The sequence below is a fragment of the Heptranchias perlo genome, chromosome 8 (assembly GCF_035084215.1).
Source record: "Heptranchias perlo isolate sHepPer1 chromosome 8, sHepPer1.hap1, whole genome shotgun sequence".
Lineage (NCBI taxonomy): Eukaryota > Metazoa > Chordata > Chondrichthyes > Hexanchiformes > Hexanchidae > Heptranchias > Heptranchias perlo.
In genome coordinates, this window is record NC_090332.1 from 26,404,182 (window position 1) to 26,425,250 (window position 21,069).

The window sequence follows — 21,069 nt, forward strand, 5'->3', positions numbered from 1 at the left end:
GGAGTCGGAGATCATGGGAAGATTTTTGCTAGTCAAGGGTATTAAGGGATCTGGAGCCAAGGCGGGTAAATGGAGTTAGAATAGAGAGCAGCCATGATCTCATTAAATGGTGGAACAGGCTTGAGGGGCTGAATGGAATACTCCTGTTCCTATGTTCACAATTATGAAAATCTACAGGGAGAAGTCTGGGGCCCATTCACCCCACCCCTTTCATGTTGCAGTTTGACACCACAAACCCTTCTCTCAGCCAGGGGGACAGGATGAACTGAGTTGGCTCAACTACCATCCAACAGGGCATGTTGCAGTGGCATGAGCCAACACATACAGCATTCTTCTCCCTCACCCACATAATGGCACATCCTACTGTCCTGCAGCTAGAAACCTGGCTGAGAACTATGTGATTACTTTCAATTGACTCAAGTGCCAAGGTTTGTGCCAGTGGAAGGAGCGGCTTAATCTTTCCTTTTTTGCTGTGACATCACACAGTGGGAGGTCAGGGCATTAGTGACAAGATGCATTTATGGTTACATTGTGAAGAACGAAACAAGTTTGCACCTGTTTTGCAGTAAGCCAGTATTGTTTGAAATACCAAGGTACTGATAAGTACTAGAAAGACTATATCTAATCCGCGGGATCCATTTACTGAACGGACCATTTCCAAAGAGCTGGAGATTATACAGGTAGCAAGTTGCATATTTTTGTTATATAATCACTTTGGAGATAAAAACAATGTTGAATGAGAATAAAAAGTCTTAGGTAAGTTTTTGTCATATAATTAAAACAGTACCCAAACTTTATAGATTGGTAAAGCCCATAGCTCTCACCTGGAACGTGTTAAAAGGCTGGGATTTGGGTTGGTACCAGGGACAGGTTTTTTGTAGAACTTACAAACCAGCTGATTTAGTGAGCTTGGGGAGTCTTGCTCTTCTTAGTAATGCTATTTAAAGTTGGATGAGCCAATTAAAGTGGGAGGGTTGAGAGGTTTGGTGAAGCTATTGAGTTTTGTAAAACGTTTTCTGTAACAATTTAAACCCAGCTGCAGCATAACATAAAAAGCAAGTGAAATTTGCTGATCTGCAAATCTAACCAATACAAAAATCTAACTCATTTCTAATATTTTTATTAATTTGCCCCATCCAGTCCTTTGCTGTTTCTTCTGTTCCTATGTAACTCTGTAGTATGTGCAAATTCCTTTCAGCTATAAATGGAAGCTCTAGTTTGTTCTTGGAGCACGACGTGAATAGCACAGGGATTGCTCCACTGCCTAATCCCCTAGTTGGATACTTAAAAAGAGGTGAGAGTCTCAAATTCTGTTTTTGTCTTTGCTTTCAAACAGAGACAAGAAAAACATTGAAACACAATGGGAGCAGCCCTTTGTACAGTGTTCGCTCTGAGGACAGTCTTTCTTATTCAAATCCATCTCTCATATTGCAGGCTGCACTATCCTCTTAATTACATAAAGTTGTTGCTGAAGGCAGTTGAGAGGACAGTGCTCTCTGCAATGTGAAAGATGAAATTTATTAAATAAACAGATTGTGCAGCAAAATATCCATTGAAATGATTGGAGGCTCAATGTCTCATCACAATTCCTTAGTACAAATATTTTAAATTTCTATATTTTGTTCTTTCAGTAAGGAAATGTTAGAAAAACCACACAAAACAATGAAGCACTTTAATTTCCAAATGTTTATATTTCTCTACTTGGTGAATTCTGCTGCCCATTCAGACCTGTGAAGACTGAATACCTCAAATCAGGTTTCTGCCCCTCCCACGCCACTGAAACAGTCCCAACCAAAGACACAAACAACATTATCTGTCAGACAGCCATTGCTTTTGGCCTCTGCCACAAACTATGTCCTCACTGACATACTTTAGCTACTAGTCTCCAACGCCTAAAATTTATAATTCTCATCCTTGTGTTTAAATCCCTCCATGGCCTCACACCTACTTAATTCAGGTGCCTCCTCCAGCCCTACGACTCCAGCCCCATCCCCAAATTCTCTGCTTCTCTGTCTCCAGCCTCTTGTACACCCCCCTTCCTTCGCCCCATCATTGGCGGCCATGCCTTCAGTAGCCTAGGCCCCACAGTCTGGAATTACCTCCCTAACCCCATCACCACTGCATCTCCCTCTCCTCCTTTATGACCCTCCTTATAATGCATCTCTTTGACCAAACTTTTGGTCACACTTCCTAATCTCTCCTTTAGCTTGGGGCCCATTTTTTCCTTTCGCCTCTGTGAGGTACCTCGGAACATTTTTTTCTACTTGAAAGACAATACATAAATGCAAGTTGTTGTCGCCGTTGCTTGTTTTTGTTAAGTTGTGCAAGCTAAATCAGGCGATCAAATTAGTTGAAATGACAAAGTAGCTGGAAACCAACTGAAACAATATTCATGGAAATAAGTGGTTTGTTTTTGTGCATAGAAATATATTCAGTTAAATGGTTTATGTGATTAAGTGTAAATCAATTAAACGTATCTAATATGGTTGACTTTCTTCAGGATTGGGAAAGCCAATCTGGTTATAAGTACCCTAATTATTTACAGCTACTCTATTGCAATAACAGGATTCTGGTGCCATACTTCTCAAACTATTCCTGAAAGTACACAATGTAAACTGAAACCTTCAGTCAGAATGAAGCCAGTTGTAATAAAGATTTCAATTTCATACCTGTGGCGTTCACTACAGTATCCAGTAGTGACCGTAGACTTGATGGGGCACTGTGTGGCAAGAGATAGGTAAAGAAGAACCTGCAATGGGAGAAAGTATTAAGCTGTGTGAGGCACCTTTTTAATAGGTAAGAGATTTATCATTTTTCTTCCACTTTTGATCTCACCTAACCGGAAGCAATCTCCATCTAAAGGTCAGTTAAACAACTTGCTCACAGGCATCTGCTAGTGTCACTCTGATTATGGATTAAGGTTTGTTACCAATGATTCTTACACCCCTTTAACAGGATATTAATTTTAGCTATAAGTTAGGGTTTAGGCCGGGTCACAGATGTGAGATTGGAGTCATTGGGGGTGAAATTCAACTTCGGCAGAGGCATAAAATAGATGGTATGAAGTCAATGGAAAGGAAAACCAGGCCGGGTATATACCACAGGGCCGATCCACTGCCGCCCGCTTTATACCCCCGCTGAAGGTGAATGTCGGGGTGTATACCACAGGGTCGATCCACTGCCGCCCGCTTTATACCCTCGCTGAAGGTGAATGTCGGGGTGTATACCACAGGGTCGATCCACTGCCGCCCGCTTTATAACCCCACTGAAGGTGAATTTCGGGGTGTATACCACAGGGTCGATCCACTGTCGCCCGCTTTATACCCCCGCTGAAGGTGAATTTCGGGGTGTATACCACAGGGTCGATCCACTGTCGCCCGCTTTATACCCCCGCTGAAGGTGAATTTCGGGGTGTATACCACAGGGTCGATCCACTGTCGCCCGCTTTATACCCCCACTGAAGGTGAATTTCAGGTTGTATACCACACGGTCGATCCAGTGCCACCCGCTTTATACCCTCGCTGAAAGTGAATTTCACCCTTATTATTTTACTGTGCAGCTCCATAGGTCTTATTCAAAATATACCCTGTTAATGTTATTTTAGAAATAAGTGGGGTTAAAATTGATCTTTGGAGAAAGCGCAAAACAGACGCTAGTGAATCGGTATCCTGTTTTACACTCCACCTGATTTTCTTTTCCATTGAAGTCAATCGGACACAGTGTTAAATGGGCTGCCGATTCGCTAGAGCCCGTTTCGCGTTACCCCAAAGAGCAATTTCACCCCCACTATGTTTTCTATTATTTTTGCACTTTATTAAATTACAAAAGTTAACAAAGCTGAGAGAATTCACTCCCTGCCGTGTTTCACGAGAGCATAAGAAAGAACAAGTGCGTAGATGTCTAACCTGCGACCCGGGTGTAATACTGGCATTGTGGATCTGCCACCATAATAGAAACCGCTCGATTTTCGTTTCCACTGAAATCAATGGAAATAAAAATTGTGTGGTTTCTATAATGGGCAGCCGTTCCACACTGCCAGTTTTACGGACAACGGGCCAATGTTTTTTTGTGGGCCCAGGAGGTTCAGAAATGTTGCACAGGAAGATGTGACCTTTCATCAATATTATCAACTTTGAAAACAGAAACCATTCTCAATTCCCCCTTCACACGCACCATGTGCCACTTCTACTCCAGTTTTGTGACAATGCAAGAAAGTGAGAGCATCTGACAGTAGTTTCTAAGGTATAAAACATACATGTCCATGTTTTACATAGCACATGAGAGTTCATCTCATGTCATGTGCATTAACATTCTACACACGGATTCCACAGAATCTTATAGAGCCAGGTTCTTGTTCTCTAACATTCTAACTTGCATACCTTCCTCATATCAGTGCTCGTGTTAGTGGCTAAATGAATGTTTTGTGCAGAGTGCATGCTTCTGAAAGGAATTAAATGGAGCAAACTGCACCTATCTGTAAAGATTAGTATGAATTGGTGCTCATATATGATCGTTTTTTTGTTGTTATCTAGATTGTGATTGAACTGTGTAAAAACATTGGGATCATTGCAAATTCTCTCACTATTCATTGCTTTTCTTCTCTTGTCATAATAAACACCGTGTGCATATCAGACTGTATCGTGTTTGGACATATTATCCCTTCTGAGAAACACAGAACGAAGTCAATTACATAAGTTCTTTACAAAGTGGAATGCAGTTTCAAAGCAATTTTGCATAGTGATGAAACTGACAAATAGTCGGTTTCTGACAATGGCAGTGGTTGCAATCTGAGCTCTACTCACACGTTCAGCAGTGAAAGAAGCAATTACCTATATGCATTGTAGAGATTCCGCTTCTCGTTCATGCTTTGACATCTGCCCTCCAAGGAGCAGGTTAAGGTGAAATTTCTGGCAGGAAACTCCATAAAACAATCGCTGTTGCTTGAGCAAGGTGTTTCACTGATGCTGGCATCATCCAAGTCCGTCACTTTTAGTTCACCATCAACGATAACAAATTGGCGAGGACGAAAGTCCAGCAATGTCACTGACCCAAGAGGAGAATGGGCCAAATAGTGCAATAAGCGTATCAAACTCAAACATATCTGCAATGAAAATAGCATAAAGTACAATTCATGCAATTTGCTTCAGTTTGAAAAGAAAAATCCAAAAAGACAGAGCTCAGTAAAATATAGCTTCACCTGTTTTCCATTAATAATATATACAAGGTAGGGAATTCCCCTGAAATTGGCTGCATATAAAGAATAACCTGTTAACACAGCTGGTCCTACATCATAGACTTAATGTGCCTTCAAGTACCTATAAATTCAGTTCTGTTTTTCCTTTGTTCCTACAAATAAGGCCTCTTGCTAGAATGCCGATGCCACTGCACAGTGGGACCATAGTCCAGAAAGAGGCATTGTCTGAAGAACCAATCTGTATCTCACCCAAGTGACTATTCTTTAAATATGAGTGTCAATACATTATTAGTCATGTAGGACATCACAGCCAAGTCTGATTCTATCCTCGCTTGAAGTCCATACATCTGCCTTGGATAGTGATCAAAAACAAAAAGGCTGATTGATTTCTCCTCTCCCTTACCCAGGAGCCCCAACACCTGCCCTGGCTAAAGATTACTTAGCTCAGCACAGACACTAAGAATTGGACCTGTGACTTTCTGCTCTGTATTCGTACCATACCATGCAGCACATTTACATCACATCTTTATATCATGTGGCATCTTCAAACACCAATTGAAATATGGCACTGCAACAAAGGACAGTTCATTATGTTTATATTACACACAAGAACAGCCACATCTTAGTGAATTTAAGACAGTGGTGCATTTTCAGGTATCTGAGGCCTTTGATTTGTTTAGTACCTTGTAACTTATTTTGTTTAACATTTCCTGGGAAACAAAATAATACATTAAAGAAGGAATAATAAGAAAACAGGCCGTTGTAGGGTTTTACATTTACCTACTTCGAAGAAAAACCCCAGAAAATCTGTTCTAACCTGGTAAGAGGGAGCTCTTTAACTTTTGTTGGCAATATTAATAAATTAATGAAATGAATGGAAAACGCAGGGTACTCTGCAATCAATAACACCAGAGCACTGGATTGCTGAATAAAATGGCTAATGTTTGCTTTTGAGGTCTTCCAAAAGGCCAAATTTTGCTGGTCTCACATAAGGAAGCCTTCTGGGGGTGGCAGATAAAGAAAAATCACAATCACCAGCTGGAGCTTCCTGCACCAGTGAAGGGTGCCTCCCAGAAGGGTGACGGAGGAGCACCATTGACATTATCAATAGCAATGTCTGTATGCTGGATGGACTTACCATCCTGACTGAGAATACAGGAGGCTTATGTTGGGGAGAAGAGAAAAGAGAAAAAAAAAGTGTTTTTTTTTATTAAGAAGAAAGCAAATTAAATTTATCTTTGTTTTTCCTGAAAAGTCCAAGAACGAATTTGAGAATGAAACAGATTAGGCAGAGATATTATTCGTGATAAATACAAAATGAAATGCGTAACACTGCGTGCCTCTTCCCAAAGTGACTGTTGTGTTTGTGAAAGAGAAACCTGGTCCCTTTCTGGATGTTGTTCCACAACATTCAAAACTCTGACAACAGTAGGAAGTACAGTAATTACATACATGCATCGCAAGATACATTAAGAAAGAAATGAAAGAGCATTTAATTTATTCTAAATATTGTGCTAATTGGAATGTTAACCCAAGAATTCTAAACAAAAAGAGAGAAGAGAGATTATCTCATTATGCTTAACCAGATGAAAATCAGTTTGGTTTGACTAACAAGTTCCTTACTAATTAGAAGATTTTAAAAGACTACCTTGTTTACCAAGCAAGATTTAAAATTCCAGAGGAAAAAAATTGTTTAGGAAACAAAATTCTTTTGTGGCTGCAACATTTTCTGTCCAGGCTTTGGAGCATGCTTTCTCCTCCCCCCCTCACCCTCCACCTCCTTCCCGCTCAAAGCTCCAGAGACCCTCATTACTTACTCGGAATCTCTCCTCCCATGAGGTCTGTAGAAGCTGAATCATCTCTAATGGAGACCCAAGCTCTGTGATAGTGGTCAATGTGTCTGCGATGTCATTACTGTCCTGGTAACAATAACCATATAGCTGCAGAAAGGAACCAGTCGGGAGGAAAAAAACACAAGAAAAGCAGCATGTTTAGCTGTTTAATCAAAGTGGATCTATAAAAGAAAGCAGACAGGTACTGGTGATACTGCTGTGATATAATGATTGGATTAGCAAAATATGGTATCTGGAACTTTTTACATAGAATTTACAGCACAGAAACAGGCCCTTCGGCCCAACTGGTCCATGCCGGTGTTTATGCTCCATAGGAGCCTCCTCCCACCTTATTTTATCTAACCCTATCAGCATAACTTTCTACTCCTTTTTACCTTGTGTTTATCTAGCTTTCACTTAAATGCATCTATGCTATTCGCCTCAACTATTCCTTGTGAAAGCGAGTTCCACATTCTAACCACTCTCTGGGTAAAGAAGTTCCTCTTGAATTCCCTATTGGATTTATTGGTAACTATCTTATATTTATGGCCCGTACGTTTGGATTCCCCAACAAGTGGAAACATTTTCTCTATGTCTACCCTATCAAACCCTTTCATTTTGTTTGCCAATTTTCTCCCTTCCTCTCCTGGAAGTGCAAATCATGGACAGTGTCAACATTCAAGTGACCATTTTTCATGTGTGACCTTGGCAATGAATGTTGGTAGGCTATTTAATTATGTAGGGCATCGTACAAGTCCTGATCTCACCTGCTGACCACACATGCACAGTTTCTAACAGGAGTCACTGGGCAATATTCACAAGTAGGAACCTTGGCTGATTTTCCCCTCTGTAAACTAGGAGAACTGAGGCTAACTTGCACCTTAATTGCTGCCCTGATTGAGACCAGTCAATTTAGCCCAGACTGGGAGTTGGACTTGGAATTTCTGGTCTGTATGGCTTAGTACCACATCAGGTCGTGGAAACTGGATACTGTTTGCTGGTGTGTTTATGTCATAAAGTGCTCATAAATATGAGCATCTTTCATTGCAATAAAAATAAATGTCAATGAAATTGAAGTGGTAGTACTAGATTCCTTGGAAACAGTGGTACCTTATATCGTTCCACGATTAAGTTTATTTGTTGCCTAATGATATGCCCTGTCACATTAGTAGCAAAGCCCTTTAAGGTAGAAAAATAATTTGTCATCAGATCAAAGGATTTTTCACTTCCAAAACATAGGGATCAATTTTAACTGTGGAACAACAGCAGTCAGTGGAAAGGAAACACAGACAGGCTGTAAAACAGGCAACAACAGTTAAAATCAACCCCACATAATCTTTATGTTGCTCTTTAACTGTTTCATGAACTCAGTTGCTCCATAAAAGAATTAGAATCAGAAATTATTAGCAATCTCAGACATATTATTTTGAGGGATGGTCAGTTTTAAGTTTGTCAAAGTGAGGGATGCCAGTACTTTTTCCCACTGTTCACACCTAGCATCAGCGTTAAGTATGGAGTCAGATTATAGCATTGGTTACGTGCAGAGTAAAACTTCTACTCGACCCCAACATCATGCCTTAACCTCAATCTCAGAACTGCTTGCTTCATCAGTGTAGCATTTCCGTTATCAACACCAGTTTCCTTGCAGCATCTCTAAGATACTAAATTGGCAACCTGATAGTTAGTGATAAATTAAGGGCAATTTGTGCTTTTCACTCAGAGTCACTGCACCACCCAACCCCCAATCATTACCATTTCCTAAAGTTTACAGTTGTACAAAATGGAATACAATCTGGGACTGTTATTGTAGATTTGTACACAATTTATCTTAGTGTTTCGAAATGTTCACATTTGTGGCAGATTCTACACAAGACCGTTCATATTTAGGGAGGAAAAGACTTTTTAACCAAAAGTTTCAAATATGCTTCAAAAATAGCCCATTTGCATCAGTACACAGTCTGTCAGAACCAAATAGATGAGTGAATTGATAAAAAAAAGATATAAAGTAAGATTGTGAGGGACTCAAGCACTGCCTGTATCCTATGTATAAAACAAGATTGCAATCTAATAAAATTACTTCAAATTATTAAAGAACAAAAGCAGTTTGGAAAAATGGTTTTATTTGACATTTCACAAATCTCTTATATTACAACCAACAATTCAATACATGTTTTCCCCCCCATTGTGTATAACCTTGTGACTTTCCCTGTACTAACTGAAATTAATTTTTTAAGACAAAATATCTCTTTATACAGAAGTTATTTTCAGCCTGACTGCTGAGATTCCAGGTTGTTCACTGCTTGCTGCCTATTTATAGTCATTTTAAAATGGAATATTTTTTATAATCAGTTCAGCATTTTGCTCACCTCCACAGACAACAAACAAAGATACACTTTGCAGGGCAGCAGTTCTTTTTTAAAATCAATTTGCACCTCTTCAAGTCACTCCCATTTGTTTCTGAAAACAGTATCTAATCGTGTTTGAATAAGGGAACGACCTACAGAATCAAAGCTACTGAATTTACATAATGCATCTCTCTAACAATTAAAGCTCCCTATTGTTACCTGGTTTGTATTTTTTTAATTCTAGGATAAATTGTCCACCAATGTTTCTAATAACGGAAACCAGAATCTTGTAGGTTTTTATATGTACGACAACCTCGGTGCAATCTGCCACAGCCGTGGTCTCTCAAAAGTCCCTCATTCTTCTAAATAATAGTGACACAGCTGCCCCTTCCTCAGAAAAAAAAAGGAAAGGTTAGCCTGCCACACAAAGCTTGACAAGCTCATTGGGATGAAACACAAAGTGAGGACCTTATTAAGCTGTCATCAGCAAGTTAACGGTATGCAAGCAGCAGCCCCTCATGAATGAATATGCAAGAAAAATGGGCCTGTGTTTTGTTGTGTGAAGTGAATAGCAAACAGAGTCATTGGGGAGAGAATCCCAGTGAGATTCAGAAGTGCTCTTGTGCCAGTCTCCAGCGAGGCTTTAACTCAAAGTGAGAGTTTTTCCTTTTTATTGCACTCTATAGAGCTGTGGCATTTTTCTGAATTTCTGTGAACATACGTTTTTATCCTGCAGGAACACATGGAGTTCACTGGGAAAACCTTAAAAAGGGATTGGGTCATCCGGGTGAAGTATCTTGCAAAATGCTTTACTCTGTAAATGGCGGAATGTGTCGTGACACAATCAGTGACAACAATTGTATATGTTGCTGTTCACTTTTTGTTTATCTCAGTTTTAATTTAAAAAGTATTGGAGCTCTGCTCAAAACTCAGTGGGTAAATAAGATTATATAAGGCTTTGGTACATCCACACTTTAGGGTATCTTGGTCCACACATCTGATAATATGTATTGCTCTGTAGGGGAGGGCAACAAGGATAAACTTAAATCTTTTAGACACAGAGAGCTTGGGGATATGATCTAGATTTTTTTAAATTATGATAGAATAAGATCTGGGTAAGATGTTCAAAATAGATTGTGATAGGACTAAAGGGCAAATCTAGAAAATATATAGACTTCAGATTAAACGTGTGGAAGTATTAAGAATCTTAGAATCATAGAATTGTTACAGCACTGAAGGAGGTCATTCGGCCCATTGAACATGTGCCGGCTCTTTGTAAGTGCAATCCAGTTAGTCCCATTCCCCCGTTTTATCCCCATAGCCCTACAATTTTTTTCTCTTCAAATATTTATCCAATTCCTTTTTGAAACCTATGATTGAATCTGCTTCCACCACCCTTTCAGGCAGCGAATTTGGTTCTTTTGCCAATCAAAATCTGTGCCCTCTGGTTCTCGGCCCTTCCGTCAATGGGAACAGTTTCTCTTTATTTACTTTATCTTTTCTCAAAGGGTTGAAGCTCTATGGAACAGGTACTCATGGACATGGTAAGTATGGACATGCTGCAGTCCTTGAAAAATTCCTGAGGTTGGAGGAAGTTGGGGCATATCAGACGTGTGCCGGCTGCATTTGCCCAGTGATGCATCATGGGAACCATGGACTCCTGGCACTTGTTTGATTACCTTATGGAGCCGGGGAAGAATTTCCAAAGCTTTTCCTGAAATTGTTCTTAGAATTTTTTGGGGAAGGCAGTGCATGAGATTGTACCCATGAGGGGAAAGGATGAGAATTGATTGCCCTGAAGCCTTTTCTTACCCTTGTGTAATTGGACCAGAAAAAGGCCCAAGTTCAATCGCTGAGTTAGCTGATCTCAGCCAGTGAGATGCCACAATTGGCCTCTGCATCCTTGATTTGAAGAGGAAGAAAGCCATCCAGGATTTCTGCTCCTGATTCTAGTCAGTGAGCCCTGCTGGAAAGTGTACACGTGTGGATGAGATCAAGCCCAATTAAGATGCTCTCTACTGTCAAGTAGCCTGATGACATTCACTGCACTTACACTTGTGGAATGGCCACCTGGTTGAGATACTGGAGGGCTACTAGTGCTTTCTTAACCATACCTCATCATGAGTCTGCACCTTCGACAGATGGGGAGAAAAGTAGAGGAAAAGTAAAGATGTTGAGAAAGCTAATGCTACACTGGAGATGGTACATGCTGCAATATGAGCGTTAAGGGCAGTAGTGACCTCCACAGACACTGTTGCTGCATTGTAAATGGTTGACTTCCTTGAAGGTCTTCATGAACCAGAAGGGATATCTCAGTCACAATCTCTCTAGTCAGCCTGAGCCTCCTCAGGTACTGCTCCTTGCCATGCCCAGAAACCTGACTCTGTTGCAGTATATCCACTCCTTGGGATAATACCTACAACGAATCAAATGCCCTTTTTTAAAAAATTCATTCTCAGGATGTGGGCGTTGCTGGCAAGGCTGGCAATTATTGCCCACCAAGAAGGCCCACCCTGAGAAGTTCATGGTGGGCCTTCTTGAACTGCTGCAGATATTCTTTGTACCAGCTTGATACAACTGAGTGGCTTGATAGGCCATTTCAGAAGGAAATTAAGAGTCAACCACATTAGTGTGGGGCTGGAGTCACACATAGGCCAGACCAGGTAAGGGCAGCAGGTTTCCTTTCCTAAAGAACATTAGTGAACCAGTTGGGTTTTTATGACAAGTCAACAGCTTCATGATCACTTTTACTGATAACAGCTTTTTATTTCTAGATGTTGCTTTTAATTGAATTCAAATTCTTATCTGCCATGGTGGGATTTGAGCCCTCTGCCCTTCTGCTCAATCCTCCTACTCCACAGTGATGCCAATGGCTGCCACACATGCTCTGAGACAAAAAAACTCCTCTGCATTATTCACTTACGTGACTGTTCAGCTCACTAACTCCAGATCTGATCTTGAAAAAAAATGCTCACTTTTTGATTTGATTCTACAGCTGCAGAATGCTATACAAACTTGTCATTGATGATTTTTTACCAAGTCCTTAATAAGCAAAAGTATGATTTTATTCTCACTTTTCCCTATCTTTTTAAACTCAGATTAGCACTAAATATGACAAATAATATGGGAGTGCTTTATCCTAACATTTACATCATTTCTTGTGTACTTTTTTCACTAAAATTAGTGGAGACAGGACTGGAGGCAAGATGAACTGGAATCACCTTAAGTGTCCTTTGTAGAAATTTGAACTGAATTCAAACAGATCCTAGGGTAGAATTACAATTTCATTTAAATTGGATTCCAGGAGACATGAATCATGAGCCAGCTCTTTGCATTTACACTGCTAAATCCTGGTAGGCCCATTTTTTTCTGCTTTTAAGAGCCTGCTGCTGGGATAAGAGAGCTGGATTTAGCAGCATAAACGCTGGGAGCTGGCTAATGGACACAGGTCTCCCAGATTCCAAACAGTATCAATATGAATGTAGCTTATGGGAAGCCAAGATGATGTGAGAGAGCCTCCTGGAGAGAATCTCACACCTCAGGACTTAAGTGTGCCCAGTAATCTTCTAAATTATACTGCACACTTGCATTAATGAGCAAACAAAAGCACTTTGCATCAATGCATAAGCGCCAATATAAATGAAGCTTAACAATACCTGTCTTACCCATTCTGTGCCTTGTTCAGTCTGCAGTTCTCATTTTCATTTTCTTTCTTCCCCTTTATCCCACTTTCCTTCTCTCACACACGCAGGAAAACATAAGGAATAAAAAGGACTGCTCAGCCCATCAGGCTCACTCCATCATCAAAGAGTTGTTTCACAATCCGATGTGACCATGATTTTTCTTACCCCAAACCCATATGCATCAACTATGTGCCAAATCCGGAATTGATCCATTTACCTATTCAATGTTTGAACTGAATCATAATTTATTCATAGGATGGTTGGATTCCTTAAGTCAGCAACTCTAAGCCAACAAAAATGTATTTCTCAGAACTGAATTGTATCTCTCCTCCTGGCTGTTCTCTGCTTTAACACACACAATCTGTGGTAGCCATAACAGGCACTCTTTGCCCCTTCCCTTCCATATCAATACAAATGGGTCTGACACAAAACAAAAGAATAATTAAGCTCACATAAGCTTCCCTCCAGATCTTCTATCCCCAAACACCAGTGCCACACACAGACACACACACACACACAGTCTGTCCACAGTGCACCTCCCTTCAGTGCTGATCAGAGAAACTGACAAGAAACCAGCTGCCTCATACACTCCAACCTTCCCTTGGCAGCCACTTCAATACATGTTATGGTATGACTGCGATTTTATTTCGCGGGAGTAGCTGGGTTATCACGAGTTAATAATTAACCATTAGATCAGCAGAACAGACTAAATCTGTGCACAATGCCTTCATTCTACGGGAATATTGAGAAGGATTTTTTTTCCCGTCACATGATCTTGATCCAGCGGGTTAGTCCACCGTGTGATGGATTTTACATTGGGGAGGGGGGGAGGGTTAGTAATTCTTTGATAGTTTAATACCGTTCTTCAGTAATGTAAAAATTATTAGAAGCAAAAAGACCAAGTTTGTGAACGTTATGTTCTGATGAATAAAAGTAACGGCCTGGCATTCCTAAATCCTATTTTCACCTTATGTAAAGGAGCTGGCAGTGAAGGGATGTTTTATTCCCAGTGTGTTAACAGATGACACGAGGCGCACTTCAGGCTCAGCGCGGAGCCCGTCACACCGCCAACTCCGACAAAGCATTCAGGGCTGGACAGCCGCAATGAACGTTAAAATATACATGGCTCAGCTCTCACAAGAGGTAGAGAAAAGTGACCAGAAGTTACACCTACAACCCACCCACACTCCCTCCTCCCTAAGATGTGGAGGGACAAAGATCACCCTCGGTAGTTCGTGAAATGCAGCTTTTGCAAAGGGGGAAATGACAGGCAATCGATCAATCGCAACATACCAAGCGGAAAGCAATGAGGTTAAAGAGCATCTGTCATCACCGATATCGAATCGGAGCTCATTCCATTCTCCGGCCAGGATAAACTTGACGGATTTGATCGTTTTTTCATTTCTGCTTCTAACATTTTTCTTGTTATAATGTAAATGCTAACTCGACACATTCACAAAGGAATCCCTCGATTGGAAGATATCTGCGTTCTTCAGAATAAATTTAATTCCAAGTACATCGGAAAGCCACATGCTGCTCAGATCGCGCCAGTACTGTGCAGACTGGTGACTATGTATTTTCTATCTCCACCCTTTGAGTCTGATGACAGGGTTTTTTTTCGATCAGCCATTCTTTTTATCCACTATCTTGATATTTGACCAGCTTGCTTAGTCTGTATTGTAGCAGACATCAGAAATAATAAGTCATGGCAGTATGAAATACGTAAACGTGATGGGGAAAGTGTGCAGGGCTTTGGGGAAAGAGCAGAGGAGTGGGACTAATTGAACAGCTCTTTCAAAGAGCCGGCACAGGCACGATGGGCCGAATGGCCTCCTTCTGCGCTGTATCATCCTATGATTCTATAATTCTGTGCATCTTTCACAACGAAATCACTTCACACTCGAGCAGCGCTAATGAACTCGCGGAATTAGCCGTCAACCGAGAATTGGTCTGCCGGTTAACCTTGTCCACTGATTGCATTACTAACTCGTGGCTCTGAGGTGCAAATTCTGTTTTTCCAATGGAAGATAAATAAATAGAAGACTGAATGAGCGTCGGCTGAAGGAGCGGATTAACATCCCCTTTAATTAGAAGGAGGGCCATCTAAAGCAAAAAATGCCTCAATTTCCTGAAAATAGGAGTGTGGGTACAGCTACAGAAACGTACCGGTAACTACATTAGTACTAATGATCGACTGAGACGCTGTTTACATTGTGCTCTCGAAATGTTACTCAGAAATTAATTTCACGCTAGAATTGAGGGTGCGCAATAAAAATGAATTCCACTGCTTTTTCCTGCAAATATCTTAGAATAAATAACTAATCAGGGTGAATTATACAGACGTGTAATCTTCGGCTTGTGACCGTGTATGTTCAGAAACACTGGTTCTATTATGAGAGTTTGGCGTTCTGGGATCGATTTTTTTTTAAATGATTCAAGAAAGTCAGTATACAGGAAAGACAGCTAATATATGGCGCAATGGTAGAAACGACAGGACGTTAATGAGTGAGAACAAAATCTGAGGGCAGAGGACATCCTCGCTTTAAGTGGTACAGCGAGTGCAATTTGTACCAACTAAAGGTCTGGCCATAAATCAGTGATCCGCATCGATCCCATTCTCGCCGAACTTCAGTTCCAACCCTTATTAATTAAACAATCCTTAATAAAACATTTATCTCTCTCCCATTTTCCCATTCATAACTGCAATTTCTGAGCAGCTTTCCTTCCATATTGACACCTGTTCATGGGGAAGAGAGAAAATGAGATTTCACCACACAGCAGGGGTTAATGCATATTCAAATCTCCTTCCATGGGACATCTTTCCAAGGAAACTAATTTAGTTTAAAGAGTGTACGGACAACAGGACAATTATTTAACAAAGTACCATTCCCCCAATCAAATAAGTAACATAGTTTGCATTTTATTTCCAGTAATAGTCATTGGGAATCTGTTCTCAGGACAGCTAAAACTCACTTTATCAGAACATTTGGCGCTGGGCTTTTCAAAGCAGCTTCTCTGCTCCATTTGAAAAGCCATCATTACGCACAGACACATAGTTGCAGTGAACCAGGTACAGTTTAAACTTAACTGGTTGCCTGTGCAATGTACTTAAATAAAAGAAAACACTTTAAAAAATGTCTAGTCAAAGTACAAACTGAAACAGTTTGACTGTGTCATGCTCTGAGTATGCGAATATTAGCTCTATAGATTTAATTCTGTTTAGGTCTCATTCCAGGAAAAAGATAACCAAACGGAGTAGGTTCTAGAGTTTTCAGTTAACTTGAAATGAAGTAAATTGCATTCTGTAATCACTTAATTAACTGGTGTTCTTTCATGGGGTACTTAGTCTGTTAAATTTTTTAAGAGCGACAGGTTATAAAGAGCCTATCTCTTAATACAGGGTGCACCTATTCATTATTCTCCGGTTTACTGTGCTGTTTATAGACCAGTAATGTAGCCAAACTATCCTCGGGAAAATCTGATAAACTTAATCAACTGTGATCCATTTTTTTTTACAATTAAAGAACACATATTGGCCCACAGAGGACGTTTTACACAAAGCTAAATAAAAATCAGGATTGAGGACTCATCTATTTAACATTCTCGTGGTCCTGGGGATAATGCTCAGTCTTAACACGGACACAATTTGATGCTCTCATTAATTTGGTGGGAAGGGTCGGATCAAATGTTATTACTGAGTGCAACATTTACTAGCTAGTTAGAATGCGGCCCGTAATCTTATTCTAAATACAGTATCGGAACTACTGTGAGAAATGGAAGAGAATTGGGATTTGTAACAGACCCTGAATAAATTTTATAGGGTGCTGTCTCTCTGACATCTTAGATTACACGCACTGTGTCTATCTGCAAAAAGACAGAGCTTCTTTAATAGTGGAAATTATTAAAATAAGCCTTTTGCATAATAAAAGCAGTTTTGCCTAGAAAACGTAGGTTAAACTTTTGGGGGGTTAGGAAGATATACCTCGAAACTAATTTATATTTAAAGCCAGAATCAGGCTGGCCGGATTGAACAAGACATAAGACAGACCTGGGTGAGATCTGCTCTTGACAATACAGAACATGCCTGTTATCTTGCAAATTACACTTAAGCCTGCCAGCTGCCCCGGACATCCCACAAAATCCCTTTCCACAGTAAAGAAACGAACCGCGGCTACTATAGAAACTTGACCAACGGTCCTGGATTTGACACATTTCACTGTCGGCAACACACATTCGTCTGTTTCCTAAAAATCATTCACACTTTTGACTGTATGTGCGCAAGAACTCTCTTTAATTACATTCGGGTTTTTTTTCCTTTCTTTTTGTCATATTATTATACGGTTGATCTGTCCTCAGTCATTCCGAGGTTGATTTAAGCACCAAAGTCCTGGAGAAAGCGATCTATTCAAATGGTGTCTGAAAGAAAATAATACAAAACAAACACGTTCTGGCTGTCGAAAGCCGCTCGGTACAATCGGCTAATTGAAGGGCCGATTCTACACTGGTTTTTTTTCACAAATCATTAATAGTGAACAAAGCCCGAGATAGACACAGCGCGAAGGGTCTCCCGGGTTTGTGACGGGCTCATTACGGTTGGCCAGAGGGAATTAGCACACTAGCAGGCGGCCTGACAACCCAGATGACAAGTTTAAAGTCTTATCTCTACAAGGGGTGTAACGCAGTGGATTCATTAAACTTGCAAGAAAATGTGCAACATGTCTAACTGCATCACATTTGTGTCCCTTTAAAAATATCACAAGCCACATAGTGATAAGTTAAGTGACTCGATTTATACCAGATTCTATGTGTAACGCTCCAGACTTGCACTCTAACCAGTGGGATTATTTTTAAATACTGCGGAGACAGCCTTTTAACATCAATTACGGTTTAACCCGCCAGTTTTCAAATCGGAGCCACGATTTACTGATTAATATTTTAAACTGTAGTAACATTTGTAGCTGAGCCAATGCCCGGTGCGGTATGAGGCCGTGGCGATTAAATCGATCACAATCCTGCCAGTGACCGTCCTCACACATACGTTGTTTTAAACTCTTCGGGTTCAAAGGTCTTGGAGAAAGTCTGCACACAGTGCTGCCAATACATTCCAGTTTCTCAGCCAATGCGTTTTAAACAGGGAGCGATCTCGTCTTCGGCTACCTGAGCCAGACCGCTTAAAGCACATAAAGCAGACGGCCGGAGTCTGGAGCCGAACTCTGCAGCAAAACAACCCCTTAGCCCAGCTCCTCCCGTACCCTCAGTGCCGGCGTCCTTGGGAGATCTGCTCCCATTCAACAACTCCAAAAAATCCAAAAGGAAGTATTTTCTAAAGTTCATGCAGATACAATCAGATCTCTGTACAAAGACAACTTGTAAGTAAACGGCAGAGGGTATGAAAAACAAACACCTTTTATTCCAAATTAACCTGAAAAACTTTAATTGACTTTTTAAACTTCAGCGCATAATCTTGTTTACCTGACTTTTAAAGGGGAATTGTTGGTGAGGAATTTAAGACTGTTAGCACGTTAATACCGTGACCTAAATCTGCAATTACATTAGGATCCGAAATTAAGCTGAATAATTGGCTAGTCTTATTGCTGAATCTGTTCTTTTTATGTAGTTCAGTGGCACAAATCCGTTGTCAAACGAACGGCATAACATCCTGTTAATAGGATGCTCAAGGCATTTAGAAACACCATGAATGAGTGCAAGATATCGTGGATTTAGCAATATTTTCCTGAAGCACTCGGTAAAACTACATTTGATCAATGTAGGGCATCAATCAGAATGATTGGTCCTGAAAAGACTCACTGCACAAAGACCTGAATCCCCAATAAACCGAATCTTTTCCTTCTTAATAAATTGCTTCATGAATAAGTTGCCGATGGACAGTGCCTGCCACTTACCTTAAGGATGTTTGAGTGCTGCAACCGTTGTAAAAGTGTCATCTCTTTGACAAGTTTGTAAGACGCAAGTCTGTAGCAATCTTCCAATGTCCCATACTGCTTGACACAGTTTTCCATGTCGTGTCCTCCAAAGTCCACCGATTTTAAGGCCACTGCCAGCGTTTCGTTAAGAACCGCTTTGTACACTGCTTTTGTGTATCCGGAGCCCAAATAATGGACACTACTCGCGTTATTAATATCCGGACAGCTCAAAGAAAGCGAATGGAAGCGAAAATCAATCTTTGGGCTGCTGGAGGCGAAGGTGCTTTCCCCTTCCACAGTCAGTGGTTTGTTCTTTTGGAAGCCTGGGCTCCTCTGTTGCTGCTGCTGATGCTGGGGCTGGGGCTGCAGTTGATCAGGGGAGCTGTTCTGCGCTAGGTCCATCAAGCGCCTTTCCAACGGTCTGGCCAGCCTCCCTGCAGCCGCCGAAGAGACTGGCTGCTCCCGATAGCGGACAACCTCCTCGTACCTTTCTTTAATTTGCTTCAACAGGTCTTGGTCGGTCACCCCGTTAAAATATAAAGACGGGTCGATGCTGAGGTGATCCTGCCCGGTCTGCTCTTGCCCCTCAAAACGTTGATGCTGATGGTGATGATCAAACCCAGGGATAAATAACAAATTCAGTAAAGTGCCCAGGAAGAATGAAAAGCAAAACCCAGCTGCGATGGCAATCTTTCTGCGTTTCATTTCGTTGTTAACCTGCGATCTGCGAATAGAGTACTGTGCAACAGTATAGAAGGCGGGTGTTTGAAACTGAAGTTTTCACATTTGTACAGTAAAATTTCTACCCTGCAGGGAAGATAACACTTGGGGATTTTTTTTTCCCTTATGTATTCTTCACATTGGCTGCGCCCCCACCCCCCCGTCAAAAAAAAAACCTTGATAAGCAAAAGCAGCGTGACGCGTGGTGATTGACAGCTTTAAACCAGCCAGGCGTAAAGAGCAGCGTAGCAGCATGGGAGTTTTGTAGTCCCTTCTGAGCCGCAATCGTCAAACAGGACACTGGACTACATGTTCCGGCGTGCACTGCGGACACTAGCGCAGGCGCAGAGTCTCGGGAGGGATGGTCATAGGAAGTTTCCCCCCCCCCCTCCCCACCCCACCCCGTCAACCTATCCGCGCGACTTCGGGCGTCGGTCGGCGGTCAATGGACGAGGCTTATTGGCTGACGTTAATGTCAATCATTAACGACCCTCATTTACGAAGTGTGCACGTGACACATCAGAGCGCAAACCCGGTGCCCACCCCGCGCCGCTGGGAGTATGAATGAGTGGCGTGATTGGCAATGACACGGTTATCCATCAAGCGCACATTACCTCGCTATTAGCGACTAATTAACAAATGCAATCATGCTTCAACTTCTAGAGGAGCAGGAAAGACGCAAAAAATAATAAATGTTTTGATTAGTGCGATAATTGATGAATGGTAACAAATGAAGGGCGCGCAACCTGGGCATCTTAACGCAGCTTTTCATCCAGGTTATTCATTACCTTTTTTTTGTTGTCAACAAATGTTACAGTTTACTTGCTGAAAAATGTACTTAAAGTCAATGGGTCAAGCTGGATAACTTACTTCTTATGAGTCTCATCCAGTCAGCAACAGGTCAAAATTTGAGACGTACGATGTTCAGAGTGATTTTTTAAAAAATCAAACAGTAGTTTGACTTGTGACCCTTGTTGAATTCTGTCTGATCCACATTATCTTAAAAGTGCAGAGACTGTTATCGTTATATTTGTGCTTGAAGCAAAAGTAAGAGTGCACAGAGTGCACACAACAGCATATTGACGATTTCAAAGCATAGAGATGAAAAAAACTACTAGATGCGGTTGCTTTTAAGCTTTATTGGTGCCACTTTATATTTCCTCATTTCTTAAAACCAAGGAGGAAATAATAGAAATGAAGAGCGCCAACTAAATTAAAATCGCATGTTATGTTATACAGTGTACATTATTTACTATGTATACCCACCAACAGCATTTTCTGCATGATGCATATCTGGGAGGGACATTATAGATTCTTCAAGAGGCAAGTTTCACCATCACGATCCCTTCTAAAAAATGCTCAGATATAATT

The 21,069-nt window shown here is 41.0% G+C and overlaps 1 protein-coding gene across 7 annotated transcripts in view; it reads right to left on the reverse strand.

Moving 5' to 3' along the window:
* Positions 1-19,843, reverse strand: part of LOC137324492 (extracellular tyrosine-protein kinase PKDCC-like) — a 122,175-nt gene extending 102,332 nt beyond the window's left edge. For all 7 annotated transcript variants that reach the window (XR_010963639.1, XR_010963640.1, XM_067988828.1 and 4 more), the window contains exons 1-4: positions 18,958-19,843; positions 7,012-7,134; positions 4,830-5,101; positions 2,670-2,749 (exon numbers count right to left, since the gene is read on the reverse strand). Coding sequence is in view for 5 of the 7 variants with exons in the window: in XM_067988828.1 (XP_067844929.1) it covers positions 2,670-2,749; positions 4,830-5,101; positions 7,012-7,134; positions 18,958-19,683 (1,201 nt within the window). In the remaining 2 variants the exon portion in view is untranslated. The remainder of the gene's footprint in view (positions 1-2,669; positions 2,750-4,829; positions 5,102-7,011; positions 7,135-18,957) is intronic.
* Positions 19,844-21,069: the final 1,226 nt, after the last annotated feature.